This window comes from Dipodomys ordii, unplaced genomic scaffold (genome assembly GCF_000151885.1).
Source record: "Dipodomys ordii isolate 6190 unplaced genomic scaffold, Dord_2.0 Scaffold85, whole genome shotgun sequence".
In the NCBI taxonomy this organism is placed as follows: Eukaryota; Metazoa; Chordata; class Mammalia; order Rodentia; family Heteromyidae; genus Dipodomys; species Dipodomys ordii.
In genome coordinates, this window is record NW_012267301.1 from 2,332,214 (window position 1) to 2,354,878 (window position 22,665).

General features: G+C 41.6%; 2 protein-coding genes across 2 annotated transcripts in view; both read left to right on the plus strand.

Moving 5' to 3' along the window:
• The window catches only part of Dctn4 (dynactin 4 (p62)), a 41,932-nt gene extending 38,649 nt beyond the window's left edge, over nucleotides 1-3,283 (plus strand). Inside the window, exon 13 of the mRNA XM_013025585.1 lies at nucleotides 2,125-3,283. Coding sequence (XP_012881039.1) covers nucleotides 2,125-2,338 — 214 coding nt within the window. The 3' untranslated portion in view covers nucleotides 2,339-3,283. The remainder of the gene's footprint in view (nucleotides 1-2,124) is intronic.
• Nucleotides 3,284-10,063: 6,780 nt separating this feature from the next.
• Rbm22 (RNA binding motif protein 22) lies at nucleotides 10,064-20,295 on the plus strand. The gene is made up of 11 exons (XM_013025481.1): nucleotides 10,064-10,193; nucleotides 10,554-10,607; nucleotides 11,803-11,832; nucleotides 13,301-13,433; nucleotides 13,541-13,553; nucleotides 14,858-15,058; nucleotides 16,837-17,001; nucleotides 17,696-17,784; nucleotides 17,960-18,091; nucleotides 18,934-19,117; nucleotides 19,932-20,295. Exons 1-10 carry the CDS (start codon nucleotides 10,140-10,142, stop codon nucleotides 19,062-19,064), a joined length of 1,002 nt encoding a protein of 333 aa, XP_012880935.1. The 5' UTR covers nucleotides 10,064-10,139; the 3' UTR covers nucleotides 19,065-19,117; nucleotides 19,932-20,295.
• Nucleotides 20,296-22,665: the final 2,370 nt, after the last annotated feature.

A 22,665-nucleotide genomic window follows, 5' to 3' on the forward strand; every position in this document is an offset into this window, starting at 1 on the left:
CTTGGGCACTGTCCCTGCGCTCTTCAGCTCAAGGTGAGCACTCTACCGCTTGAGCCACAGCGCTACTTCCGGTTTTCTAGTAATTTATTGGAGAGAAGAGTCTCATGGACTTTCCTGCCTGGGCTGGCTCTGAACCATGATCCTCTATCTCAGCTTCCTGAGGATTACAGGAGTGAGCCACGGGTGCCCGGCTCATTCCTTTTTTTTTTTTTTGGCGAGTCTTGAGGCTTGAACTCTGGACCTGGGCACTGACCTTGAGCTTCCTTTTACTCAAGGATAGCACTCTACCACTTGAGCCACAACATCACTTCCAGCTTTTTCTATATATGTGGTACTGAAGAATTGAACCCCAGGCTTCATGCATGCGAGTCAAGTACTCTACCACAGAGCCACATTCCCAGCCCCAGTATATTCCTTTTAACTGCTGTAGACAGCATAGAGGATTCTACCCTATAGATTTATCATTAGTAGATTGCACAGTCTCATACTTAATATCTAAGAAGTAAAACACACAAACTTTTTCTTGCACAGGGAATTAGCTTCCTTCCAATCTAAGAACAGAAATTATATTCATAATTTAAACAGAGAGAAATTACTATGAAGAATTGTTAGCTGAAGACTTTAAAAAGTTAAAAATATTTATAAAGTAGTAAAACTTCCTAAAGTATTGGAGATCAAAATTCTTGCTATACTGACTTGATCATTATTATACATTGTATATTTGTGTCATTATTCTGCTCCCTATAAAATGCATAGCTAATAATTAATGAAGATAAAAGGATTGTCAAAATTCAAATGCTTGAAGGAGGAGCCCCATGGGGCTGAAACTCAGACCTCCAGTGCAATGAGGAAGAGGATACCTGACTATGGCCTCTCAGGGCGGCAGGGGAAGGTGAAGCAGGTCATACAAGAACTGGAATGATAGCTGGGTGCTTGTGGCTCACTCCTGCAATCCTAGCTTCTCAGGAGGCTGAGATCTGAGGATCACGGTTCAAAGCCAGCCCAGGCAGGAAAGTCCTCCAATAAACCACTAGAAAACCGGAAGTGGTGCTGTGGCTCAAGCAGTAGAGCTTCACACATGTCTTCAGCTCACCTTGAGCTGAAGAGCACAGGGACAGCACCCAAGCCAGAGTTCAAGCCCTATGACCGACAAAAAAATAAAAAAAGAACTGGACTGCTCATCCTGGATTCTGCCCCTTGCTGGGAGAAAAGCCAGAGTGATGCCCAAGCAAATTACAAACCAACAGGAAGCTGAAAAAAAGAGGAACAATGCTCTTCTTCCTTTAGGTTGTCTACCTTTAGAGTCCCCTGTTGCAAACCTAACAAGAAGCCAGTGTCCAAAGCAGATGTGGGTTTAGCAGAATCCAGTGTCACAAAGCAAAAGAAGTGGGGTTGGTTGGAGTAGAAAAGCAATAGTTCATTACACTGGTCCTTTTATGATGGGGTAGAAATGTAAAGTGAAGACAAAGGTAAAATTAATGGTTACCGAACTTCAGTTAACTTTAGGAGGTACCAGGGCAACTGGTAGCTTTGTTATTTTGTACAATTCCAGACCCATTCCCAGAGGATGTCTAGCAGGGCCACCAGGGACTGGAAATCTGAATTTTATTACAAGCTTTCACAGGCACACAATGGCAAATGTAAAGGGAAGTTTGCAGCCCACAGTTGTAGTGGTGAAAAGTTGGCAGAGGCCTCAGCCTTACCAGTTTTGTTAAATTCATGATTAAATACTATGTAGCCATTAAGTAGAATGAACAAGATTTGTATACACTACTGTGTAAAAGTTGTTTATGATAGAATAAACAGAGTCACAATACAGAATAGGAGGTCTCAATCATGTTGGTTACAATTGAGAAAAAAATAAGCTCATAGGAAAATACCTGGCAGGTTTAGAACCAGAGTCCTTACAGTTTATGTGCTGTTTAGAACAAGGAAAGGTCTTAACTTTTTCCCACTTACTTTTATGACTATATTTTATTTTTGTAATGTTAAAAAAAATCCATTCATTGCTGATGAAACAAGAATGTAGTCATGTCACAGATTCACCATTGTATTATAAAATGACTTAGTCTTAGTGGTTTGGCAGACTTGTGACTTATATAACACCATGCTTACTTTCCACAGCATTATAGCCTTCAGAAAAGCCAACAAAGTGGGCATTTTCATCAAAGTTACCCCACAGCATGAGGAGGGCGAAGTGACCGTGTGCTTCAAGATGAAGCATGATTTCAAAAACCTGGCTGCCCACATCCGCCCTATCGAGGAAAGTGACCAGGGCACGGAAGTCATCTGGCTCATCCAGCATGTGGAACTCAGCTTGGGCCCACTTCTTCCTTAAAAGATTCCCTTGGTGAACAGATCTCAACCACATCTGTGGCACCACAACCCTGTGTTAAAACATGGAAGCTTGTGCTTCGTTAGGCCTTGTTTATAATGATGTACTCATGCACTACTGAATCCCGTTCCTTCGAGTGAAGCATAGGCCAGGTACTGGAAATGCAGTAAGACTTTTGTTCCTCTTGCTCTTGCTCTCACTCTGTTTACACCAATAAGTCTGTGTCTCCCTTACTCAGCCCTGCACGTTCAATAATACCATAGCTCCATCCCAGGAAAGAGATGGCTGTTCCTCAGAGTAGCATTAGATACCACCTGAGAAACCATTCTCTCTCTCGCTCTCTCTCTCTGTCTCTCACTGATCTCACACAGTCTAACAGATGAAACATTAAGTGATAATCTAAACTTGGAACTGTTGTAAATGATATACCCTCAGTGTCGGTGTACACTGCTCTCTGTGTTCCATTAAATATAAACTAGCATTCTGGAACACGTCCCTTCACTTGCCCTTATGGTCCTCATTTTGGCATAGATTTCCGCTTAACAGAAAATAGAATTGTTGTCTTCAGGTGTTGTCTTAAGGTGGAGGAGACCTGTAAAAATCTTAAGGCACTCTCTTTGCCCTTTTCTTCTAAGTAAGTATAGGACACTTATTTACCAGTTCTCTTAAACTTTTCCTCAGTAGAATATGGAACTTTGAAGATTAATTTGAGAAGCAAGTAATTACATGTTACATCACATTCCGTTCACTTTAAACATTGCCACAATATCTAGGGCTAATGATGCCACAGGGAGGCAGACTATATATCTCACTCCCTAGCCTTGCTCTGTTTAATTCAAGAAATTGTTCTGAGTATTTGGGACCTGGAAAGAGCCCAAAGAAAACCTAACTGGACAAGTTTATTTCTGGAATTTGGAAAACATAGTAAAGGTTCAATTTTTAGCATGATCTGAACTAATGTTTTTTCCACTATTTGAAGGTAAAATTAATTATTGTAATCTCCTGACTTCAAAACTGGGTAGTAGGGCTGGGAATGTGGTTTAGTGGTAGCATGCTTGCCTAGCATGCATGAAGCCCTGGGTTCAATTCCTTAGCACCACATAAACAAAAAAGGCCAGAAGTGGCACAGTGGCTCAAGTGGTACAGTGCTATCCTTGAGCAAAAGAAGCACAGGAACAGTGCCCAGGCCCTGAGTTCAGGCCCCAGGACTGGCAAAAAAAAAAAAAAAAAAAAACTGGGTAGTAACAAAAAGAACTTTTCCCCTGACTGAGATTAAGACTTCTGTGCAGTGTATAAATAAGACCATTTTGATCGTAAACAGTGAGAATTCAGCAGGAAGCCCAGAATGCTGATATACCACATATGCTTAGATGCAGGAGCTAAGTTGCTAACCTTTATTTCTGTGAAGTTTTTCTAAAATGAAAAAAGTAGACCACCAGCTGCACCACTTTTGTTTGTTTGTTAGTTATGGGGCTTGAACTTGGCCTGGGAGCTGTCCTTCAGCTCTTCAGCTCAAGGCTGGTGCTCTGCCACTTGAACCACAGCACCACTTCCAGTTTTTCTGGTGGTTATTTGGATATGAGTCTCATGGGACTTTCCTGCCCAGGCTGGCTATGAACCTTGATCCTCAGATCTCAGCCTCCTGAGTAGCTAGGATTACAGGCATGAACCACTGGCACTCCGCTGCTCCACTTTTATTTAAAAGTATTCTTAGTAAGTGGCCAACTGACTTTGGAGGAAAAGACAACTTTCCTGTTTAACTTGATTTTTTGTTTAAGTCCAATTTAAAAAAATTAGATATGTAATCTAGAGTACAGATAAGACGTAGTCCTTGTCAATTTCCTTGAAAGATGAGACTAAGAAGCTTTTGAAAGACACTAAGTTGTATTATTAAGGTCAAGCTGGTTTTATGAAGCAATATTCCCACAATGTTATATATATATGCTGCAGTGTAAGATGGACAACTCTAATAAAATGGTAATGGTAACTAAGATATACCCTTGCCAGCAGGAAAATAGTTTTCAGACTATTAAGATAGCTTAACTTTTTGTGACCCCACAAAGTATCAAATTAATTTTTATTCACTACTGCCAGAGCCTTCTATGAAACCACTGCTCCATATTTGCCAGTGGAGGAAGGAGGGATCAGAGTAGAGAACAGCCTTGTGTGTCACACTTGTGGGTGTGTATTCGGTTGTGTGTCTGCACACCTTTATGGCATGGTATTTTGTTTCCAAAAATAATAATGTTGAAGTAATAGGTCTCATCACTCCCATGGGATAACAGAAATACGAAACACTTTCAAAGGTCATAACTTTTTTCTCCAGAAACCAAATGAACTAACAGAATAACAGAGCTGCTGGTCTGATGTTTCCTCCAGATAGGTTTTAGTGCAAACTGGTATTATATGTGTTTGTAGGAATGGTTCAGCACCTGCAGCTAGTGAATTAGGAATTGTATCTGTTGCCCTTTTTTTTTTTTTATATTAGACAAAGTGCTAGTCGGTGTGCTCTATGACAGGAGACTTAGAGGCTGTAACACTTGAAACTATAATTGTGGAAACTTAAGGCTAAGTTAATTTGGATTTGTGATTTGATCACACCAAAGTTGTCTTTTGACCAAAGTGCATATTACAAGTATAATGAGCTAAATGTTATGCATACTTGTGAAGACACATCATTTTTGGTCTCTTTTTGGAATGAAAGATACTCCTTGATCTTTTTGAGTAACAAGTTACTGTTTTGCCTTATTGCCTAATGTAGTGAAATAAAGCAGACAAAACTTGACTGTGTCTTTGGTTTTGTTTCACAAAACTTGCTTGGAACTAGGTTGGCTCAAAATCTGATCACAGTTTGAGTTTTTAAATTTGGTATGTGAAAATCAACAGGCAGGTTCTTTTCCATTTCTTTACATGATCCAAAGATCATACCAGATTAGTTTACTTTAAACAGTATTATAGGAAGAGTGTGTTAGAGTTCCTTCTATATATATTCTCAGAACCATTATATAAATGTTGTTATACTTCTTTCTAGGTCATTTTTGAAAAGGTGTCCTTTCAAATATACAAAGTGGTCCAACCTTTACAAGCAGCCATTCATGCACCTCCCTCTTTAATCACACACCACCCCTCCTGTGGCTAGAGATGCCTTCTTGATGCTCCTGTCTAATCCAGGCCCACCTCTTGACACCCACCCTCATCCTTTTACCTATTCAAAGCCATCACATCCTCTCTCCCCTCACCTGCATGGCTCTGTCAGCCTTTGTATATAAGGTCCTACAGGACCTGAAGCTTCCCCAAGCTCTGCCTCACCAAATTCATCTAACCACCCCCTCCTCTGTGCCAACCTAGCCTCCCTGCTCTTCCTTGGCCTTCCCATGCAGCTGTCTCTGGCCTTTGCTTGGAAAGCTCTCTACATAGCTCACTACACCACAATTAGGTCTTTGCTCAAATGTTGCCTTTCTGCCAAGCACTGGTGGCTCATACCTGTAATTCTAGCTATTCAGGAGGTTGATACCTGATGGTTCAAAGCCAGCTCAAAGAGAGAAGTTGCTTAGACTCTTATTTACAATTTTTAAAAAAAAGAAGCCAGAAGTAGAGCTGTGGCTCAAGTAGTAATAGAGTGGTAGTCTTGAGCAAAAAAAAAAAAAGAAAAAGCTTAAGAGACAGTACCAGGGGTTCAAGCCCCAGGATCAGCGCACACGCGCACATACACACACACACACACACACACACACAGTGCCTTTGTGTGTGTTTTTTCTGACCAACTACTCCCTGTTAACTGCCCTTTCCTATCATACACATTCCCTACCCCCTGTTGCTTCATTTTACCTCCACAGCACTTGTCAATCATTTCTTCCCATCCAACTTACTGTACATTTTATTTTCTGAGTCATCATTCTAGAACATAAGCTTTTTTGTGGGGCAGGCATATTTTATCCCCACTTCTGGTGGTACTATGAGTTAAACCCAGGGCCTCATGCTTGCTGGGCAAGCATTCCATCACTTGAGACACATGCCTAGCTTTTATTTATTAGTTTGTTTAGAATTATAGCATCTTACTAACTGCACACATTAGCCTCAAACTTAAAATCCTATATCCACTTTCCAAGTAGCTGGGATATGCCCCATCACACAGCTGGTGTGTGCCCCTATGCCTAGCTTGTTTTTACATTGCTATATCTGCCAAACTCACAACCATGTCTGGCAAATAATAGGCTCCCTATCTTTGTTGAATAAGTTCACATTCACATCCTTTTCCTTTACATACTTGTTGATTTTTTCTACCCTGGGGCTTGAACTTGGGACCTAGGTGCCATCCCTGAGCTCTTTTGCTCAATACTAGCATTCTACCACTTGGAGCCAAAATGCCACTTCTGGTTTTCTGGTGGTTAAGTGAAGATAAGAGTTTCAGGGACTTTTTTACCTGAGCTGGTTTTGAACTGTGACCTTTAGATCTCATGTTGATATTTTCAGTAGTTCTTTTAGAACATAAAGTGCTTCACATCAAAACTGAGTGGAAGGCATAGATATTTTCTATTTGCTCCTTGCTTCTACACATATAGTGCCTCACTCCAACTATCAACATGCCATAGATAACAGCATATCACTTGCTACTGCCACATTACTAGCCACCGCCCATAGTTTAATTATTCATAACTGTTGTGTACTTCTCAGATGGGAAATGCTCCTTGATAAAACCAAAGACAAGTAAAATTTAACTGGTACATAATAAGAGGGAAAGAATACTAAAAATAATTCTAAAGCCTAGTAGATCCTACTAAAGCCTGAAACTGAACTGAATTATAACAGAACCTTTCATTCCTCCTCTATTACAGCCTAGCAAGCAGCTAGTAACAAATACAAGTTGCTAGAGGATGTGGAAGGTACAGAAAGAGACTGACTTCACTGTGCAGATATGCGGGACAGGTATAAACTGAAGGTGAACCATGAATATTTGAGGAAAGTTTTTTGGCCCCAACCTAATGCCCAAAACAATGTTAGAATATAGTATATTTGAGATGCATTAAAGACAATCATGGCAGTAACAAACCCCAGCTTAATTCCTCCATGCAGTGGGTTTAGTAAAGCATAGCACCATCATAAGCCCAGAAGCTTCCATAGGGGACAGGACACAAATGAGTAGTTGCAATGTACTGAGAGTAAGGAAGGCAAATTGTCTGTTGGCATAAGAGAACTTCTTTGAGATGATGGAAATATTCTATATATATGGAAAACGTATGCAAAAATTCCTGATAACTAAGAAGTAAAATTTGTGTGTGTGTGCACGTGTGCGCTCACACTTGCACTTGTACACCATGACTGGGGTTTGCACTTAGACCTATCAGTCTCAGTTGGCTTTCTCTGCTTAAGGCTGTCACTCTTCCACTTGAGCCACACCTCCACTACAGACTTTTTGCTAATTAATTGGAGATAAGCGTCTCATGGGACTTTTCTGCCCAGGATAGCTTTGAACATTGACCCTCAGATCTCTGAATAGCTAAGATTACAAGTGTGAATCACCTGTTCCCAGCTTTAAAATTCTTAACTATTTGCAAAGTATGCTTTATATAAATTTATTTAATGAGACATTTTAAAGAAATATATTAAGAAGTTTGATGATAGGTCAAATATGAAAGTAATGTTAGAATGAAATTCTTAAAATATTGGCAGTGTTATTGGGGTTTTACAAAGATGTGTATTCCATAAGACCCTTTCTTTGTCAGGTTAAAAAAAATCTTCATTTTGGACTGTCTGGCTTTATCATTTTTTAGATTTCCAACCAAAAGGAGGTAACTGAATTTCTCTAAACTTCAATTTCCATTTTTCTTTTCCCCATGCAGGTACTGAGGCTTGAATTCAAGACCAGAGTGCTATCCTTTAGATTGGGGGGGTGGGGAGGGAGCAGGTGCAGAGTTGGTCCTAGGATTTAAACTTGGAGCCTGGGCACTACCCCTGAGCTTCTTTTGCTCAAGAGTATGTCACCACACAAAAATGAGGTTTGGTGCAGTTTTCCTTTTAACGGTAGAAACTCTTCATCTAGGATCTTTGACTTTAATTACAGAATAAGAATTTCTGGACAAGTCACAATGGTAAGAAAATTTGCTGGAGTTTGCAGGCAAGCAGACAGACAGAAGGCAAGGGCACAGGCCAGCAGAGTATGGGTGTTCTCTGGGGAGAGAGTGGGAAAGACACACACACACAGCTCCTTGGGCTGTTGGGGTATTTATAGGGTAAAGGCAGAGGGTCTGGCTTCAAAGCTGTATAAAAATAGGTGCTTTGTCTTTGTTCTAACCACACCGGTTTTACTTTCAGAGGTTCCAGAATGCATCCTGATATAAAACATCTTTATCCTTGAGAGGATAGGAAGATAGGAGGTACTCTCCTATCTGCACTTTGGGGCAGGAAGTGGCTTAAGTTTGGAGGAGCATTTTTCTCAGGAAGGCATACATCCTGTCACAAGTGTTAATTCTTGGGATGCATTCTGTTCACTCTCTTTAAAGCAAAGATGGCACTTTTGTATTTCTAAATACCAGGTTTCTGAGTTGCCTTCCCCACGCCTCAGTTTCCTTAAATTATCCTTTTTTCATTTTCCTCTAAATGACTTTGTTCCCTCAATTTTAAATTAAGGGGTGTAAATGAAGGTATGTCTCCTGTATTTGCTGTAAATTTACCACACCTCATTTTTCCCTAGTCTGTGCAGCTTCAGATAGAGCACTATTACTTGAGACACAGTTCCATTTACAGCTTTTTTGGGGGGTTGGGAGTGGGGTGGAGGTGGTAGTTTACTGGAAATAAAGGGTCTCACCGACTTTCCTTCTTGGGGCTGGCTCAGATCTCAGCCTCCTGAGTAGCTAGGGGATTACAAAATGTGCGCACCCAGCTCTTCCTGGCTTTTTCTGCCTGTGTGGTGCTGAGGAGTCGAACCCAGGGCGTCAAGCATGCAAGGCAAGTACTCTACCACTGAGCCACCTTTCCAGCCCGAATGGCAACTTTTTTTTACGACTACTTAAAGATAATTTTAAACAATTTTAAGAGGGTTCCACATACTTGCCTAGGGCTTAGGGTTGTCATTTAAGGATGAAAAAAGACAGGATGCTGCCTTGAATATGAATTTGGTAGAATCCTCTATGGTGTAATTTGCACAGTAAACACACTTATGCTGGAGGGGAAAGCATTTTTTAATTGGAATTCAAGTACATGTTTTGTCAATCTTAGAAAATTAAGAATTAGCTGGGAAGGTGGCTCAGTGGTAGAGCGCTTGCCTTGCATGCCTGAGGCCCTGGGTTCGATTCCTCAGCACCACATAAGAAAAAAAAGCCAGAAGTGGCGCTGTGGCTCAAGTGGTAGAGCGCTAGCCTTGAGCTGATGAGTGAGAGACAGCGCCCAGGCCCAGAGTTCAGGCCCCACGACCGGACCAAAAAAAAAAAAAGAAAATTAAGAATTAGGTGAGACTCGTGACTGGCGCCGCAAGCCGTCTGCCAGCGTTTGGCACAATAAGCGCTTAGTTGGAGTGAGCACTGGTTTACCCGCAGCTCCCCAATCATTACTAGTCCCTTTATTCTTTCCCAAGATTTTTAAATAAACCACTTATACTGGTGAAGATCCCCAAACTGACAAACTGCGCATGCGCAGAAGTCCCCTGGGCGAGAGGAGCGTCGTAACACAAGCGCGAGGCCCCGCCCCGGAGAGGGGCCCGACGCATAAATAAGACGTCAAGCGACCCGGCGCCCGACGCAGGTCCTCACGGGATTGTGGCGGTCCGCGGTCCCCACTCGGAAGCTCCGGCCGCCCCGGGACTCTCAAGATGGCCACCTCTCTGGGTTCCAACACCTACAACAGGCAGAATTGGGAGGATGCGGTGAGTATGGCCGCAGGCGATGGAGGCAGGGCGCAGCGAAGCCGGGCCCTCCGCGGGCTCGCGGCCCGGCGCGGCGGGAGCGAGGGCTGGAGGGCGGCCTGCGGAGGCTCAGGAAACGAGGCCCAGCGGGGCCTAGCTCCGGCCTGGGGCCCAGCCTTTTCGGCCCTCTAACCTTGGCCGGCGGGGTTTTCTCCCCCTGCCTGCCGGAAGTGCAGGCCGCGCCGCCCCCGCGACCCAGCCCGTGCTGGGCCCGGGGTTCCTGCCTGCCTGTTCCTCCCCTCCCTCCCCTCGTGGCCGGGAGAATGACCGAGGCCTCGGGGGCCTCGGCTCGGCCCTCACCGCATTTACCGTTTTCCCCAGGACTTTCCCATTCTGTGCCAGACGTGTCTTGGAGAAAACCCATACATCCGAATGGTGAGTGATAGCAAGTGAAAACGAAGGTTACTGTTCATCTTCTGTTCATGCTGTGGTGCTGTCAAATGTTTCTCCTCGCCCTTAGGAAAAATGACTCTTACGAACCCAAAGATCGGCAGGAAAAATGACTCTTACGAACCCAAAGATCCGGGGGATTTGCAAAGATCTGCCATGCTTACTGTCTCGCTTAAAATTGTATCAATAATCCTGTAATGTAACAACTAATCTTTGTCAAGCGTTTACCTAGAAAGCAGACCTACTGACCAGAAGTTGACCGAGTTTATATCTTTATGTCACAAAGAGTAAAACTAGAATTTAAATTCAGATAGTCAAACTCCAAGGACTTCAGCAAGTTAGGAGAGCCAGCATTATTTTATTTTTTTTGGTTGGTCGTGTGGCTTGAACTCAGCCTGGGCGCTGTCCCTCAGGCTCTTGAGCCCAAGGCTAGCACTCTGCCACTTGAGCCACAGTGCCCCCTTACAGTTTTCTGGTTGTTAATTGGAGGTAAAATTCTCGTGGACTTTACTGCCCAAGCTGGCTTTGAACTGTGATCCTCAGATCTCAGCCTCCTGAGTAGCTAGGATTATAGGCATAAGCCATTGGCACCTGGCTAGATTGATTCCTGATCACATCTTTTCAGCCACTGCACCTTTTATATACTAAGGTATATGCTATCCTTCAGAATCCTATGACAGTGATTAGGTTAGCTACATAGTCATTCTCCGAGATAATGATTTGCTGGTATATTCAAAATGTTTGAAGAACTTTGGGGGAACAGAATATTTAATGTACAGGGTATCAGCACAGGGTGAGATGAGGCTAACTGAGCAAACTGTCAAGGAGACTGCCCATAACTTCATCATTCTTGATTTGAGGACTATGGAAACTGTTAGGAATTTTGGTTCTTAGGAGCCAGTCTAAAAGTTTTGACTGTGTAAAGATACTTGTTATTCTATCTATAAACTTTTGAGAAAGTATAACTCATAGTATCTTTAATTACCTATATCAGGAATAAATGCCCCGTTCCATCCCACCCTTAAAGTAGGTTGCTTAATTGTGGTTTGGTTTGATTAGGTTTGTGTTTTTTTTAGAATGTCAGGGATCTCAAGACAAATCCCTAGATAGTATGGTTAGGGGGAAAAAAAGAGACATCTGGGTATTTTCTTCCTGTAACTCCAGTTCTCTTCTATTTCAGACCAAAGAAAAATATGGGAAAGAATGCAAAGTAAGTATGTCTGCTAAGAAGGATAGTAGGCCCTTGGTATTTGCAGGTTTATGGTTCCAAGGAGACCATGGTTGAGGGAAAACCATGAATGTTAATGATGCATGGAGTTCAGTACTTTACTGAGTTAATACTTGATTCATTTATCTGATGATTTCATCCAACTTCTGCAAAAGACATTCTCTTGGGAATGGGAAGTTGGCTCATGTTAGAGTGCTTGCCTTGCATGCATGAGGCCCTGGGTTTGATTCCTCAGCACCACATAAGCAGAAAAAAGCCAGAATTGGCACTGTGGCTCAAGTGGTAGGACACTAGCCTTGAGCTGAAGAGTTGAGAGACAGCGGCCAGGCCCAGAGTTCAGCTCCCAGGACAGACCAAAAAAAAAAAAAAAAAAAGACATTCTCTCATTCAACAAATCTAAACTTTTCACTTTATCATTTAAATTAAACACATTACATGCCCTTTTTGACTTGGAAGAATTACTATAACTTTATTTTGTGTTTTAGGCACTATTTGCTAATATGCAAGAAGGCATATTTTCACAGAATTAAGGGCAAGGAAAAAAATCAGAGGCTCACAAAGTTACACAATGATAACTCTGAATTAACTGAGCACTTCTGAGCTGTATAATATATATGTGCAAGTTAAATATTTTTAGTTTTGATATTTCATGGATTTCTTTTAACCATATATGGTTAGCCATGTACAATAAGTCACAAGTAAGGTGGGCTTAGTGTAATAATTTTCCGTTTTAAAGCAGTATGGAGGTTCCTCAAAAGACTCCACATAGAGCTCCCCTATGACCCAGCAGTCCCACTTTTGGGCATTTACCCAAATGATCACAAACAAGACCATACTAAAGCTACCAGCACAACTATGTTTATTGCAATATTATTTACTATAGCTAAGATATGGAACCAACCCAGATGCCCCACAGTAGATGGATGGATCAAGAAAATGTGGTATATATACACAATGGAATTCTATGCGCCTATCAGAAAGAATGACATTGCCCCATTTGTTAGGAAATGGAAAGATCTGGAAAACATATTAAATGAAGTAAGCCAGGCCCAAAGAAACATAGGTCCCATGGTTTCCCTTAGTTGCAATAACTAGTATATGTCTGAGTCAAGCAGAAAAGGTCAGATAAGTTGAAGTTAGGAGAATAAACCCCAAGCCTGGGCTGGCTTTGAACCATGATCCTCAGATCTCCTGAGTAGCTAAGATTACAGGTGTGAGCCACCAGTGCTCGACTTTGATATTTTGAATATTGCATTTCTTTACAAGTTTTTAACTACTAGGGAAGAGTACTGTAAATTTGACTGAAATATCAGATGGCATTTAGACAAGGTGATTGTCTAAGTTTTCTAAACCCTAGATTCAGGGATCCTGTCTGAAATCTCATTATTAAATCTGGATTGATCATCCAGGTGCCTGGCTCTTAACACTCTGGCTCTTGCTGTGTATTCAGATTTGTGCCAGGCCATTCACAGTGTTTCGCTGGTGCCCTGGAGTCCGCATGCGCTTCAAGAAGACTGAAGTGTGCCAGACCTGCAGTAAATTGAAGAATGTTTGTCAGACCTGCCTTTTAGACCTTGAGTATGGTATGTTTGCCATGTCTGATGAATCGGAAAGTGTCTAGGTACTTTAAACAATCTAGTCTTTTGATTTCCCACTTCTCTTCCTGTCTCTGGTTCTGATCCCACCTCAGAATGTCTGCTTTGGTATGCTTTTTATAAGTAGGCTGTTTTAGAGTCTCCCTGAGTAATAGTAGGAACTTAAATAGCAATTGGGGAAAAATTACATCTAGCTTATAACTCTTATCTCTGTGGTCACGGTGAGGTAAATGGCATCAGTGCTATGATAGATAATCTCCTTGTCTTAGGCATTTTTTTTTTTTTTTGCACCAAAACTTTTTCCACAATCTTGACCAGAAGTTTCTGGTCTAAATATGCTTTAGGCTTGTCTCAACTGTGATTAGATTAAACTATTGCTATTGATTTAGAGCAACTTTGGGGAAATGATTTTAACTATAGGTGACTTTGAAAAAATTAATTTATCAAGGATTTCTATATAATAAAAGGGAAAATGTCTAAGTGTATCTATGTTAAGTTCAGAAAGTTACTTTGCTAATCAAAGTCCAAGCTACATATTGCTTATTATATATTTGTTTAGGAGAATTCTGGTCCTGAAGTACAGTGACACTATATCATCACAACTAAAAATCTCTTAAAATAATCATCAGTATATATATGTGAAAATGGGAACTAGAAGAATTGAAGAAAGCCAGGTACTGGTTGCTCATGCCTGTAATCCTAGCTACTCAGGAGGCTGAGATCTAAGGATAGGGGTTCAAAGCCCACCCGAGGCAGAAAAGTCCCCATGAGATTCTTTTTTTTTTTTTTTGGGTCCAGTCGTGGGGCCTGAACTCTGGGCCTGGGTGCTGTCCCTCAGCTCTTCAGCTCAAGGCTAGCGCTCTACCACTTGAGCCACAGCACCACTTCCGGCTTTTTTTCTTTTTGCTTATGTGGTGCTGAGGAATTGAACCCAGGGCCTCATGCATGCAAGGCAAGCACTCTACCACTGAGCCTCCTTCCCAGCCCCTCAGAATTCTTAACCTAGTCACTAACTGACTAGGTTAGGAAAACCAAACAAATAATATATGTCCTTTTCACTAGTTCTAACCAGAGTCTCAGTGTAAAGCCAGACTTATGACTGAAGAGGGATAGCTGTATGTCCACCTTCTTTTGAGGTGGGTCATATCAGAATATTTCTTTGTAAGGGAAGTTTTTCACCCTACACGGCCCTTTAGATGGATTTTAGAAAGCTAGGAAGGCTTTGTGTAATACAGTAAATCTCTTGATATTAGCCCTGTTTTGATAATAGTATTTTGGTGTGGAAATCGTTTCTTAATTCCAAAGACATCCAGGATATATGCTTGGTATTGTAAAATACCAAGTTAATATTGAATGATACAACACATTGCCCACTTGGTTTCTCCTTCATTCATTGTTCTTTTGTGAATCAGGCACGAGAAGCCTACAGATCCAGATGATCCTCTTGCTGACCAGAACATTAAAGATCGGTATTATGGCATCAATGACCCAGTAGCAGATAAGCTTCTAAAGAGAGCTTCGACTATGCCTCGTCTGGACCCACCTGAGGATAAGACTATCACAACACTTTATGTTGGTGGTTTGGGCGATACGATTACTGAGACAGATCTCAGGTGTGTGGTTCTAATTTCAGGAATTCTTTTTGCTTTTAAATGATTTGAAACATTCATTTACTAAAACAAAGATAAATGTGGTAACTTTAAGTGCAGTTTTCCTTAGGTAATCTTAACAGTCTATACTTATGCAGTCATACTGACTCATATTTTTATAAAATTATCCTTTATGATGTCAAAGCAATAATGTTTATCAAGAGTGCTTATCCATCCTTGCATGGGAGTAATCAGTGCATGGGACCCTAATGGTCAGAATTAGAATAGCATGCATTCAAGAATGATTTATTATATAGGGGAAGGAGAGAAATTTTTTTTTTCTTTCTTCTGATACTGGAGCTTAAACTTGGGGCTTCATACTTAGCTTTTTCCTTTCACAGTGGACACCACTTGAACCATACCTACAGCCTGGCTTTTTTTATTAGTTAGTTGGAGTTGAGTCTCTTTAATTTTTCTGCCTGAACTGGCTTTAAACTGAATTCTCAGATCTCAGCCTCCTGAGTAGGATTACAGGCATGACCTACCAGTGCCTGGCTGTGATTCTGAAATTATGGATATAATTTCTTATGATTTTTTTTTCGTCATTTGTGAAGCTTGAATTCTGGGCCTGGGCTTTTTTTTTTAATTTGTCCTATGCTTGACAAATGTGACATCTAGGTTGATAATGGAAATTATCCTTCCAAAGAGAGATAAAGTGAACAAATTCCTAGCCTGTCTCCACTAAGCTCACTCTGAGTGAGCTAAGGTAATCACAAGAGGCTAGCAGGTTTTCTATGAAATGCTAGAAATTTCTAAATTAATTACAATTTTATACTTGTAATTCCAGCCACCCAGGAGGCAGAGATGGGAGGATCGAATTTGAGGCCAGTGCAGGCAAATAAGTTAATGGGACCCTATCTCAAAAACAAGCCAGCCATGATGGTACATCCCAGCTCTTTGGGAAGTTTATTTAAGAGGTTAAGAGGATCAAGATCCAAGGCTGGTCCGAGCAAAAAGTGGGAGACCATGTCTGAAAAATCAGGCAAAAAGCTGTAGTTGCAGCTCTAGCCTCTGAGTTCCAAAAACCAGTACAGCCCATAGAAAATGCTATGGAACAAAAATATTAGGTTTTGTGGGATGATATGAAATCTTTTTCACATATTAGCATTATTCTCTTTTAGCCTTAGTTTTTATTCCTTTTTTTTGTTGCTGTTGTTTTGTTTTGTTTTTATCATGCTCAGACTGGATGACAGAGCCTCCCATATGCTAGGTGAGCTCTTTACCCACTGAGCTAAGTCCCAGCCCATATACACCTGTTTAAATGTTTTTTGCATATAGCTGGGTATGGTGGTATACACTTGTAGTCGCAGCCACCTCAGAGGCTGGAGCAGGAGAATCATTGGCTCAAAGTCATGAGCTTGAGCTTATGAACGTAAGATTAGCCTGAGCAATATAGCAAGTCCCCATCACAAAACAAGAAAACACTCTTGGCACATGCACAGTAAGAGCTGTAGTTTACCAATGCCTTATCTAGAGGTGTGGGCTTAATTGTCCTTAGGGAACCCACTAGAGCCCTCATTTCTCCACAGAAACAATGTTTAAGAGCCCTTATTTATTATTTTTCTCTCTCATAAGAAGCAGCACTAATATTAGGGCAAGAAGAAGGAAAATACCCAGGTGGTCAGGCATGTAACTGTGGGGCCTATGTGCCTAATGGTGATTTAGAACAAGTCCATAGTGCCTTTTCAATCTCTGGACAAGTCTCAGTTGTTAACCTGTTTTTCTCTACCTGTGTCCCATAGGAATCACTTCTACCAGTTTGGAGAGATCCGAACGATCACTGTGGTGCAGAGACAGCAGTGTGCTTTCATCCAGTTTGCCACAAGGCAGGCTGCAGAAGTGGCTGCTGAGAAATCCTTCAATAAGTTGATTGTCAATGGCCGCAGACTCAACGTAAAATGGGGAAGGTAAGAAAGGAACTTTCATATACCTTACTGAGATTTTCAAAAAACTATTTTGTTACCCTAGAGACTGGAAGCTTTTAGTAAACAGGCTTTATAATCAACAAGATTATTTTTAAAACAAGCTTTCTGTGATCCTTCTGTATGTAGTACATGATTCCTATGGAGGTTAGAAAGTCCTGCTTTGGAAATGTATTTAGAGTTTTGCTGATGGTCTCCTTGGAAGGCTCATGGTGTTTCTGCACCTTCTTGTTATAATTGCTACTAGCTATTATAGGCCAGGTATAATGCCAGAACATGAAAGGTAGATTTGAAGCAAACATTGATTGTCTAAGGGAGAAGATAAAATAGAAGAATGGCTATTTAAGTTGAAAATGGTTGATTGTATAAGCGAGGTAAAATGGCCTAAATTTCAAGTTCAAAGGAGAAGATGTTTCCAGCTTAGATCTGGGAGGAGCAAGCTAATAGCCTGTGCTTACTTTGTGCCGCATACATACAACATTGGTAGCAGTTCTAGCACATTTTGAGTGCAAATCCTTTTGCTTTCAAAACCTTGGCTTTAAGTCACTCTATAGTTTGACACTTGTTTGCTGAAGAGAAGGCAAGGAGTAAAGGAACTGCATTTGGAAGATGGAGCAAGCAGAGGTATGAGAAAAAATGGGACAGAGTGCTGACTTTTGTATTATATGTGTGTCTCCAGATCCCAAGCAGCCAGAGGAAAAGAGAAAGAGAAGGATGGAACCACAGACTCTGGTATCAAGCTAGAACCTGTACCTGGCCTGCCAGGAGGTGAGTACAGAGTCCCTGCTGACCTCAGAAGCCCAATTTCCCTTGAGGTTTCTCTGTTAGAAGAAACCCCCCTCCCCACTCCGGGCACCTCCGCCCCCTGCAGTAGCTCCTTTCTCCTAGCAGGGGCTAGAAACCTGTCTTCCCCTCAGAGTACTGGTTATTATTTCTCCTTCAGCTCTTCCTCCTCCTCCTGCGGCAGAAGAAGAAGCCTCTGCCAACTACTTCAACTTGCCCCCAAGTGGTCCTCCAGCTGTGGTGAACATCGCCCTGCCACCACCCCCTGGAATTGCCCCGCCCCCACCCCCAGGTACTCCTGTCCTCCTTCCTGGCTCAGAAAAGTCACTGCCCTCTTGTCAAGGTAGACAGGCCCTCTGCACTTCTGTGGTGCTGGTGGTTGAGAGTCTTACTTCATATTGCTCCTGGCCTTCTAAAGAGAGGGCAGGCACTGGATTAAAAAAGATCTGAGTGTATCAGTATCCAAGTATCATGAGGGTTGGAGTTAATCAAGAGTCCAGAGATCTGCCACCATCTGCTGTCCTAAACAGTCTGAACTGATGCCGTATCACTATGGCTCAGAATGTGCCTATGGGCAGATGTCATCCTAGCTTGTGCTAGGATGTAAGTCAGCCATGGCCACTTCTTCCTTTAGAAAGTTGTATTTTAAAAACTCTATTGGGGGCTGGGAAGGAGGCCCAGTGGTAGAGCGCTTGCCTTGCATGCTCGAGGCCCTGGGTTCCATTCCTCAATACCTCATAAGCAAAAAGAAAAAAGCCGGAAGTGGTGCTGTGGCTCAAGTGGTAGAGCGCTAGCCTTGAGCTGAAGAGCTGAGGGACAGCGCCCAGGCCCAGAGTTCAGGCCCCACGACCGGACCCCCCCAAAAAAATTTTTTTTCCATTTAGCAGAGGCTGAGATAACATAGCAGATACCTTGAGTCTTGTGGAGTTTTTGGACTGAAGGAAAAGGTTTCTAAAACCAAGGAAATGATACAGGTAGATAATCGTAAGAAAATCCTGTGAACTGATACTTAGAATTCCACACATGTCAGCCTCGATTAATGTGTAGGTGCATTTGATCTTAGAAAGACATGTGGGTTTAAAAAGTTGCCAAAGGAAGTGCAAGCCTAACAGATGTGTTCTCTCTTATGTGCAGGTTTTGGCCCACACATGTTCCACCCAATGGGACCACCCCCTCCTTTCATGAGGGCTCCAGGACCAATCCACTACCCTTCTCAGGACCCTCAGAGGATGGGAGCGCATGCCGGAAAACACAGCAGTCCCTAACACAGTATCACCACTCAGGGGTTCTATGGAAGAAAGGGCGCTTTGAAATCCCAGTAAATGAATCTTGGAATAAATATATTTTTCCTTTCTTTGTAGTTTCCATGGTAGCTGAATGTGTCCAGATACAGGCAGAGAATGACAGTCATGCTTTCCCTACATGTATTGAAAGGATCAGTGGACCTCAGATAAGCTGCCACGATCACAGCTAGTTACTACTATTACATTACTAAGAAAACTCAATGCCTTTCCTCGTAAACCTGTATGTGGAACAAGCAGAAGGGCAAATTGGAATGTCCAAATGGATGATGGATGTTACCATCCCAATATGTTCATTTTGTATATTTTGGGGGAGGGAGGCAAAAATTGACCTGCGGTTAAAAAAAAAAACAAACTTTTGACCATTTTTAATGTCTATTGGGTATTTTCTTTTTTTTCTTTTTTTTTTGTTGTTGTTGTTGGTCATGGGGCTTGAACTCTGGGTCTGGATGCTGTCCCTCAGCTCTTCAGCTCAAAGCTAGCGCTCTACTACTTGAGCCACAGCGCCACTACCCGTTTTCTGGTGGTTTATTGGAGATAAGAGTTTCACGGACTTTCCTACCTGGGCTGGCTTTGAACCAGGATCCTTCAGATCTCAGCCTCCTGAGTAGTTAGGATTACAGGCGTGAGCCATCAGCGCCCAGCTCTAGTATTTTCTTTTTTATCATCTAAAAAAATACTAATCATTGTAGTGGCATAAATGTGATTTAGCTCTTTGGAAGTCACACCCTCAGAGGCAAGCAGAAACCAGCACCCCACACAGCCTAGATCTTTTCTTTCTCTCCTTTATTAATAAAGGAATCTGACAATTTTACCTCTTTGTGCCAACAGGAAAAGACAAAGTAAAAATTGCTTTTTATTCCTATCAATCAGATGGAAACAAATTTTATGGAGCTGTGTATCACTGAAGAAAATGGTGCCTGAGATGAAACTGTTTTAAAGAACTTCCTATAAAACACTTTCTTTAACACATTGAAAAGAGAGCCTTGGAGTGTGTTTGAATGGAAGACTTGTGACCACAGCTGGAATCTGATCTTCAGCATTCACCTTCGTGTGTCTTCAGTGTCTCGTCATTCCCTGCTTCTGGACAGGGGACTCTGGTCTTAGAATGTTTGACTATAACTGAATTGTAGATGGTAAGGGAAATTTGATGTTGTATTTTTTGTTTTTAAATAATTAAAACGGGTCAATTTTCCAAATGTTGGCTTATTTCTAGATTCCTTGATCTGTTTTCTTTTTAATTCTTCAGTAGTTGAACTTGAAGTCAGTGAAAGCTAAAAACAGGTTATGTACAAATGTAGACTCTTGGGTTTTATTTTTATATCCATGCCATGTTGATAAAAATGCCTCCACCTTTTTAGTCCTTATATGAGACTAAATGCACAGAAAGCACAGAACACAGGACCTGGCACAGATACCTAATAAATGGTAATCCCAAATGTCATTCTTACTCATGAGATTATATTAAAACTCAGAATCTTATCTATAAATCCATTTCTCATAAAGCCAATTTTGTCTGAAGTATGTTCTGCGGGGATGGCATTTGTTCTTCTGAAGGGAGAGCAAGAGTGAAGTTTTCCCTTTTCAGTCCATCTAGGCCAATGGGACAGATACCAACATTCAAGGCAAGTATGCTCCACTTGTTTCCCCACTCTCACAAACACCAAAAGTGTGTTTTCTTGATTCTCTTAATAGGTCCTTGATCTCGTTATGGTGACTACCACTAATAACCATCACACTCTGAAGATTTTCCATTATTTCTGGAAAAGGTGGCTTAATGCTGCATCTTCCTTATATTCTGTCTTCTCATATTTCTCTACTTCTTGTCTCTCAACAATATGAGCACTTTTAGTTCACTAATTATTCAAACTTTTTTTTTGCAGTGCAACTTTTTAAAAAAGAAAGGTTTACTTTGGTAAAATATAGCACATGTACAACCAACAAATATTTTTAAATATTTAAAATATGTTAAATATTTAAATACTTTTATTTCTAGGCCTAGAAATAGAACATCCAGTTCCCCCAGTAACTATATTCTGCCTTTGGGGTTTTACTTTCATCAATAATCATGTATGGACTTGTCTACCCTTGTTTGCCCATCATGTTTCTGAAATGGTTCCAAGTGGCTGCATGTAGTATTCATTGTTATTATATTTAATGTTGGTTTCTTGGTGTTTGGACTAGTCTTAAGAAGTATCTATTCACATAAAGAACAAGAAATGGGTAAAGGTGTAATTTCTTACAGGGTTGTTAGGTCCCCAAGTTATATGAAAGATTACTTTTTCTGGGCCCATATTTTTCCTTGCTGAAAAATTCATTGGAGATCATATCTGCATCCATATACACATAAAAACTCATCTAGCCACAATTCTACAGTTTTAGACAAATCAATCTTGCCAGTGGCTATCTGTAGGCAGGAGTGGAACTCAGGAGCCAAATGCAGGAGGGTGGGAAGATGTGTGGTTATGTGTGGGACAGGGTGTGTTGGGATAATGACTTTCACAAAACTTTACAGTAAGCTTTAAAAAAAAAAAAAAAGTCACCCTGTCAAAAGGACGAGGATCACTTTCAGGTGCAGAAGTTTCCCTGAGGCTCCTACATTTATTCTGTGCTGGCAGCAGCAGATAGCTTCCGGAGCACTGCAAAAGCAAAACCAACTCAGACGATCCAAGTCCTCTTCTACTTTGCAGACGTTTAAATGGTTGGTCTTCCAGCTCATAGACACTAGCTTTAAACCACGTTCCCAAAATCCAAGAGAATATTATTTGTAAGCAATTCTAAAATTACGATGGGCTAGAGGTGTGAAGCAACAATTGAGTGCTTGCCTAACAAAACTAGGCCCTGAACTACCAATTAAAAAACACTAAAAAACAAGCTGCTGTCCCCTAGGGACCTGGAGGGAGGAGTGAAACTCCAGAGCAAAAGACAAATGACTCCACTGTACCACTCAGGCCTGGAATCAGGGATCCCAGTGCAAAGGGAACCCTGCAGTGATGAGACCTCCATCAGGCGCCTAGTGCTGCCCCAGCAGCCTGATTCTCTAGCTGCATTTGCTTCAAGAACATTGATTCCCAACTGTGCTCAACTTCATAAAAGAACTCTGATAACCACCTCCTCCTACAGATACAATAAAAGGCTCAGAGATGTGAGATGACTTGCTCAAGTTCACCTGTCTCACAAAGACAGACCTGACCCCATTCCATCCAACTGCATGTTTCAGGTACCCTTAAACTCCAAGGCATGGCACTACAGAGTGACTGGGCATAGGCTTAGCCTCCCACGGCCTCCCTGACTTCAACTCCTTCAACTCCAAGAAGTTTGTTTTCTCTTTGGGGCCTGTGGAAACTCATCTGTAAAATGAGGACAATATCTTTTTCTCAGGCTGTACTATTAGGAATCATATATGTAAAGAAACTCTGCCAGAGGGGTGCTGATAGAGCACACTTATAATCTTAACTACTAAGGAGGCTGAGATCTAAGGATCACAGTTTGAGGCCAGCCTACGCAGGAAAGTTGGTGAAACTCTTACCTCCAATGGTTTTCTGGAGAGAAAAACAAGTGGAGG

Excerpts from the sequence above, each read along its gene's own strand:
- Rbm22 (XM_013025481.1), top strand. The coding sequence starts at position 10,140 with ATGGCCACCTCTCTGGGTTCCAACACCTACAACAGGCAGAATTGGGAG. Across the intron at positions 11,833-13,300 it reads AATATGGGAAAGAATGCAAA|ATTTGTGCCAGGCCATTCAC; the intron begins GTAAGTATGTCT and ends CTGTGTATTCAG. Across the intron at positions 17,002-17,695 it reads CTCAACGTAAAATGGGGAAG|ATCCCAAGCAGCCAGAGGAA; the intron begins GTAAGAAAGGAA and ends GTGTGTCTCCAG.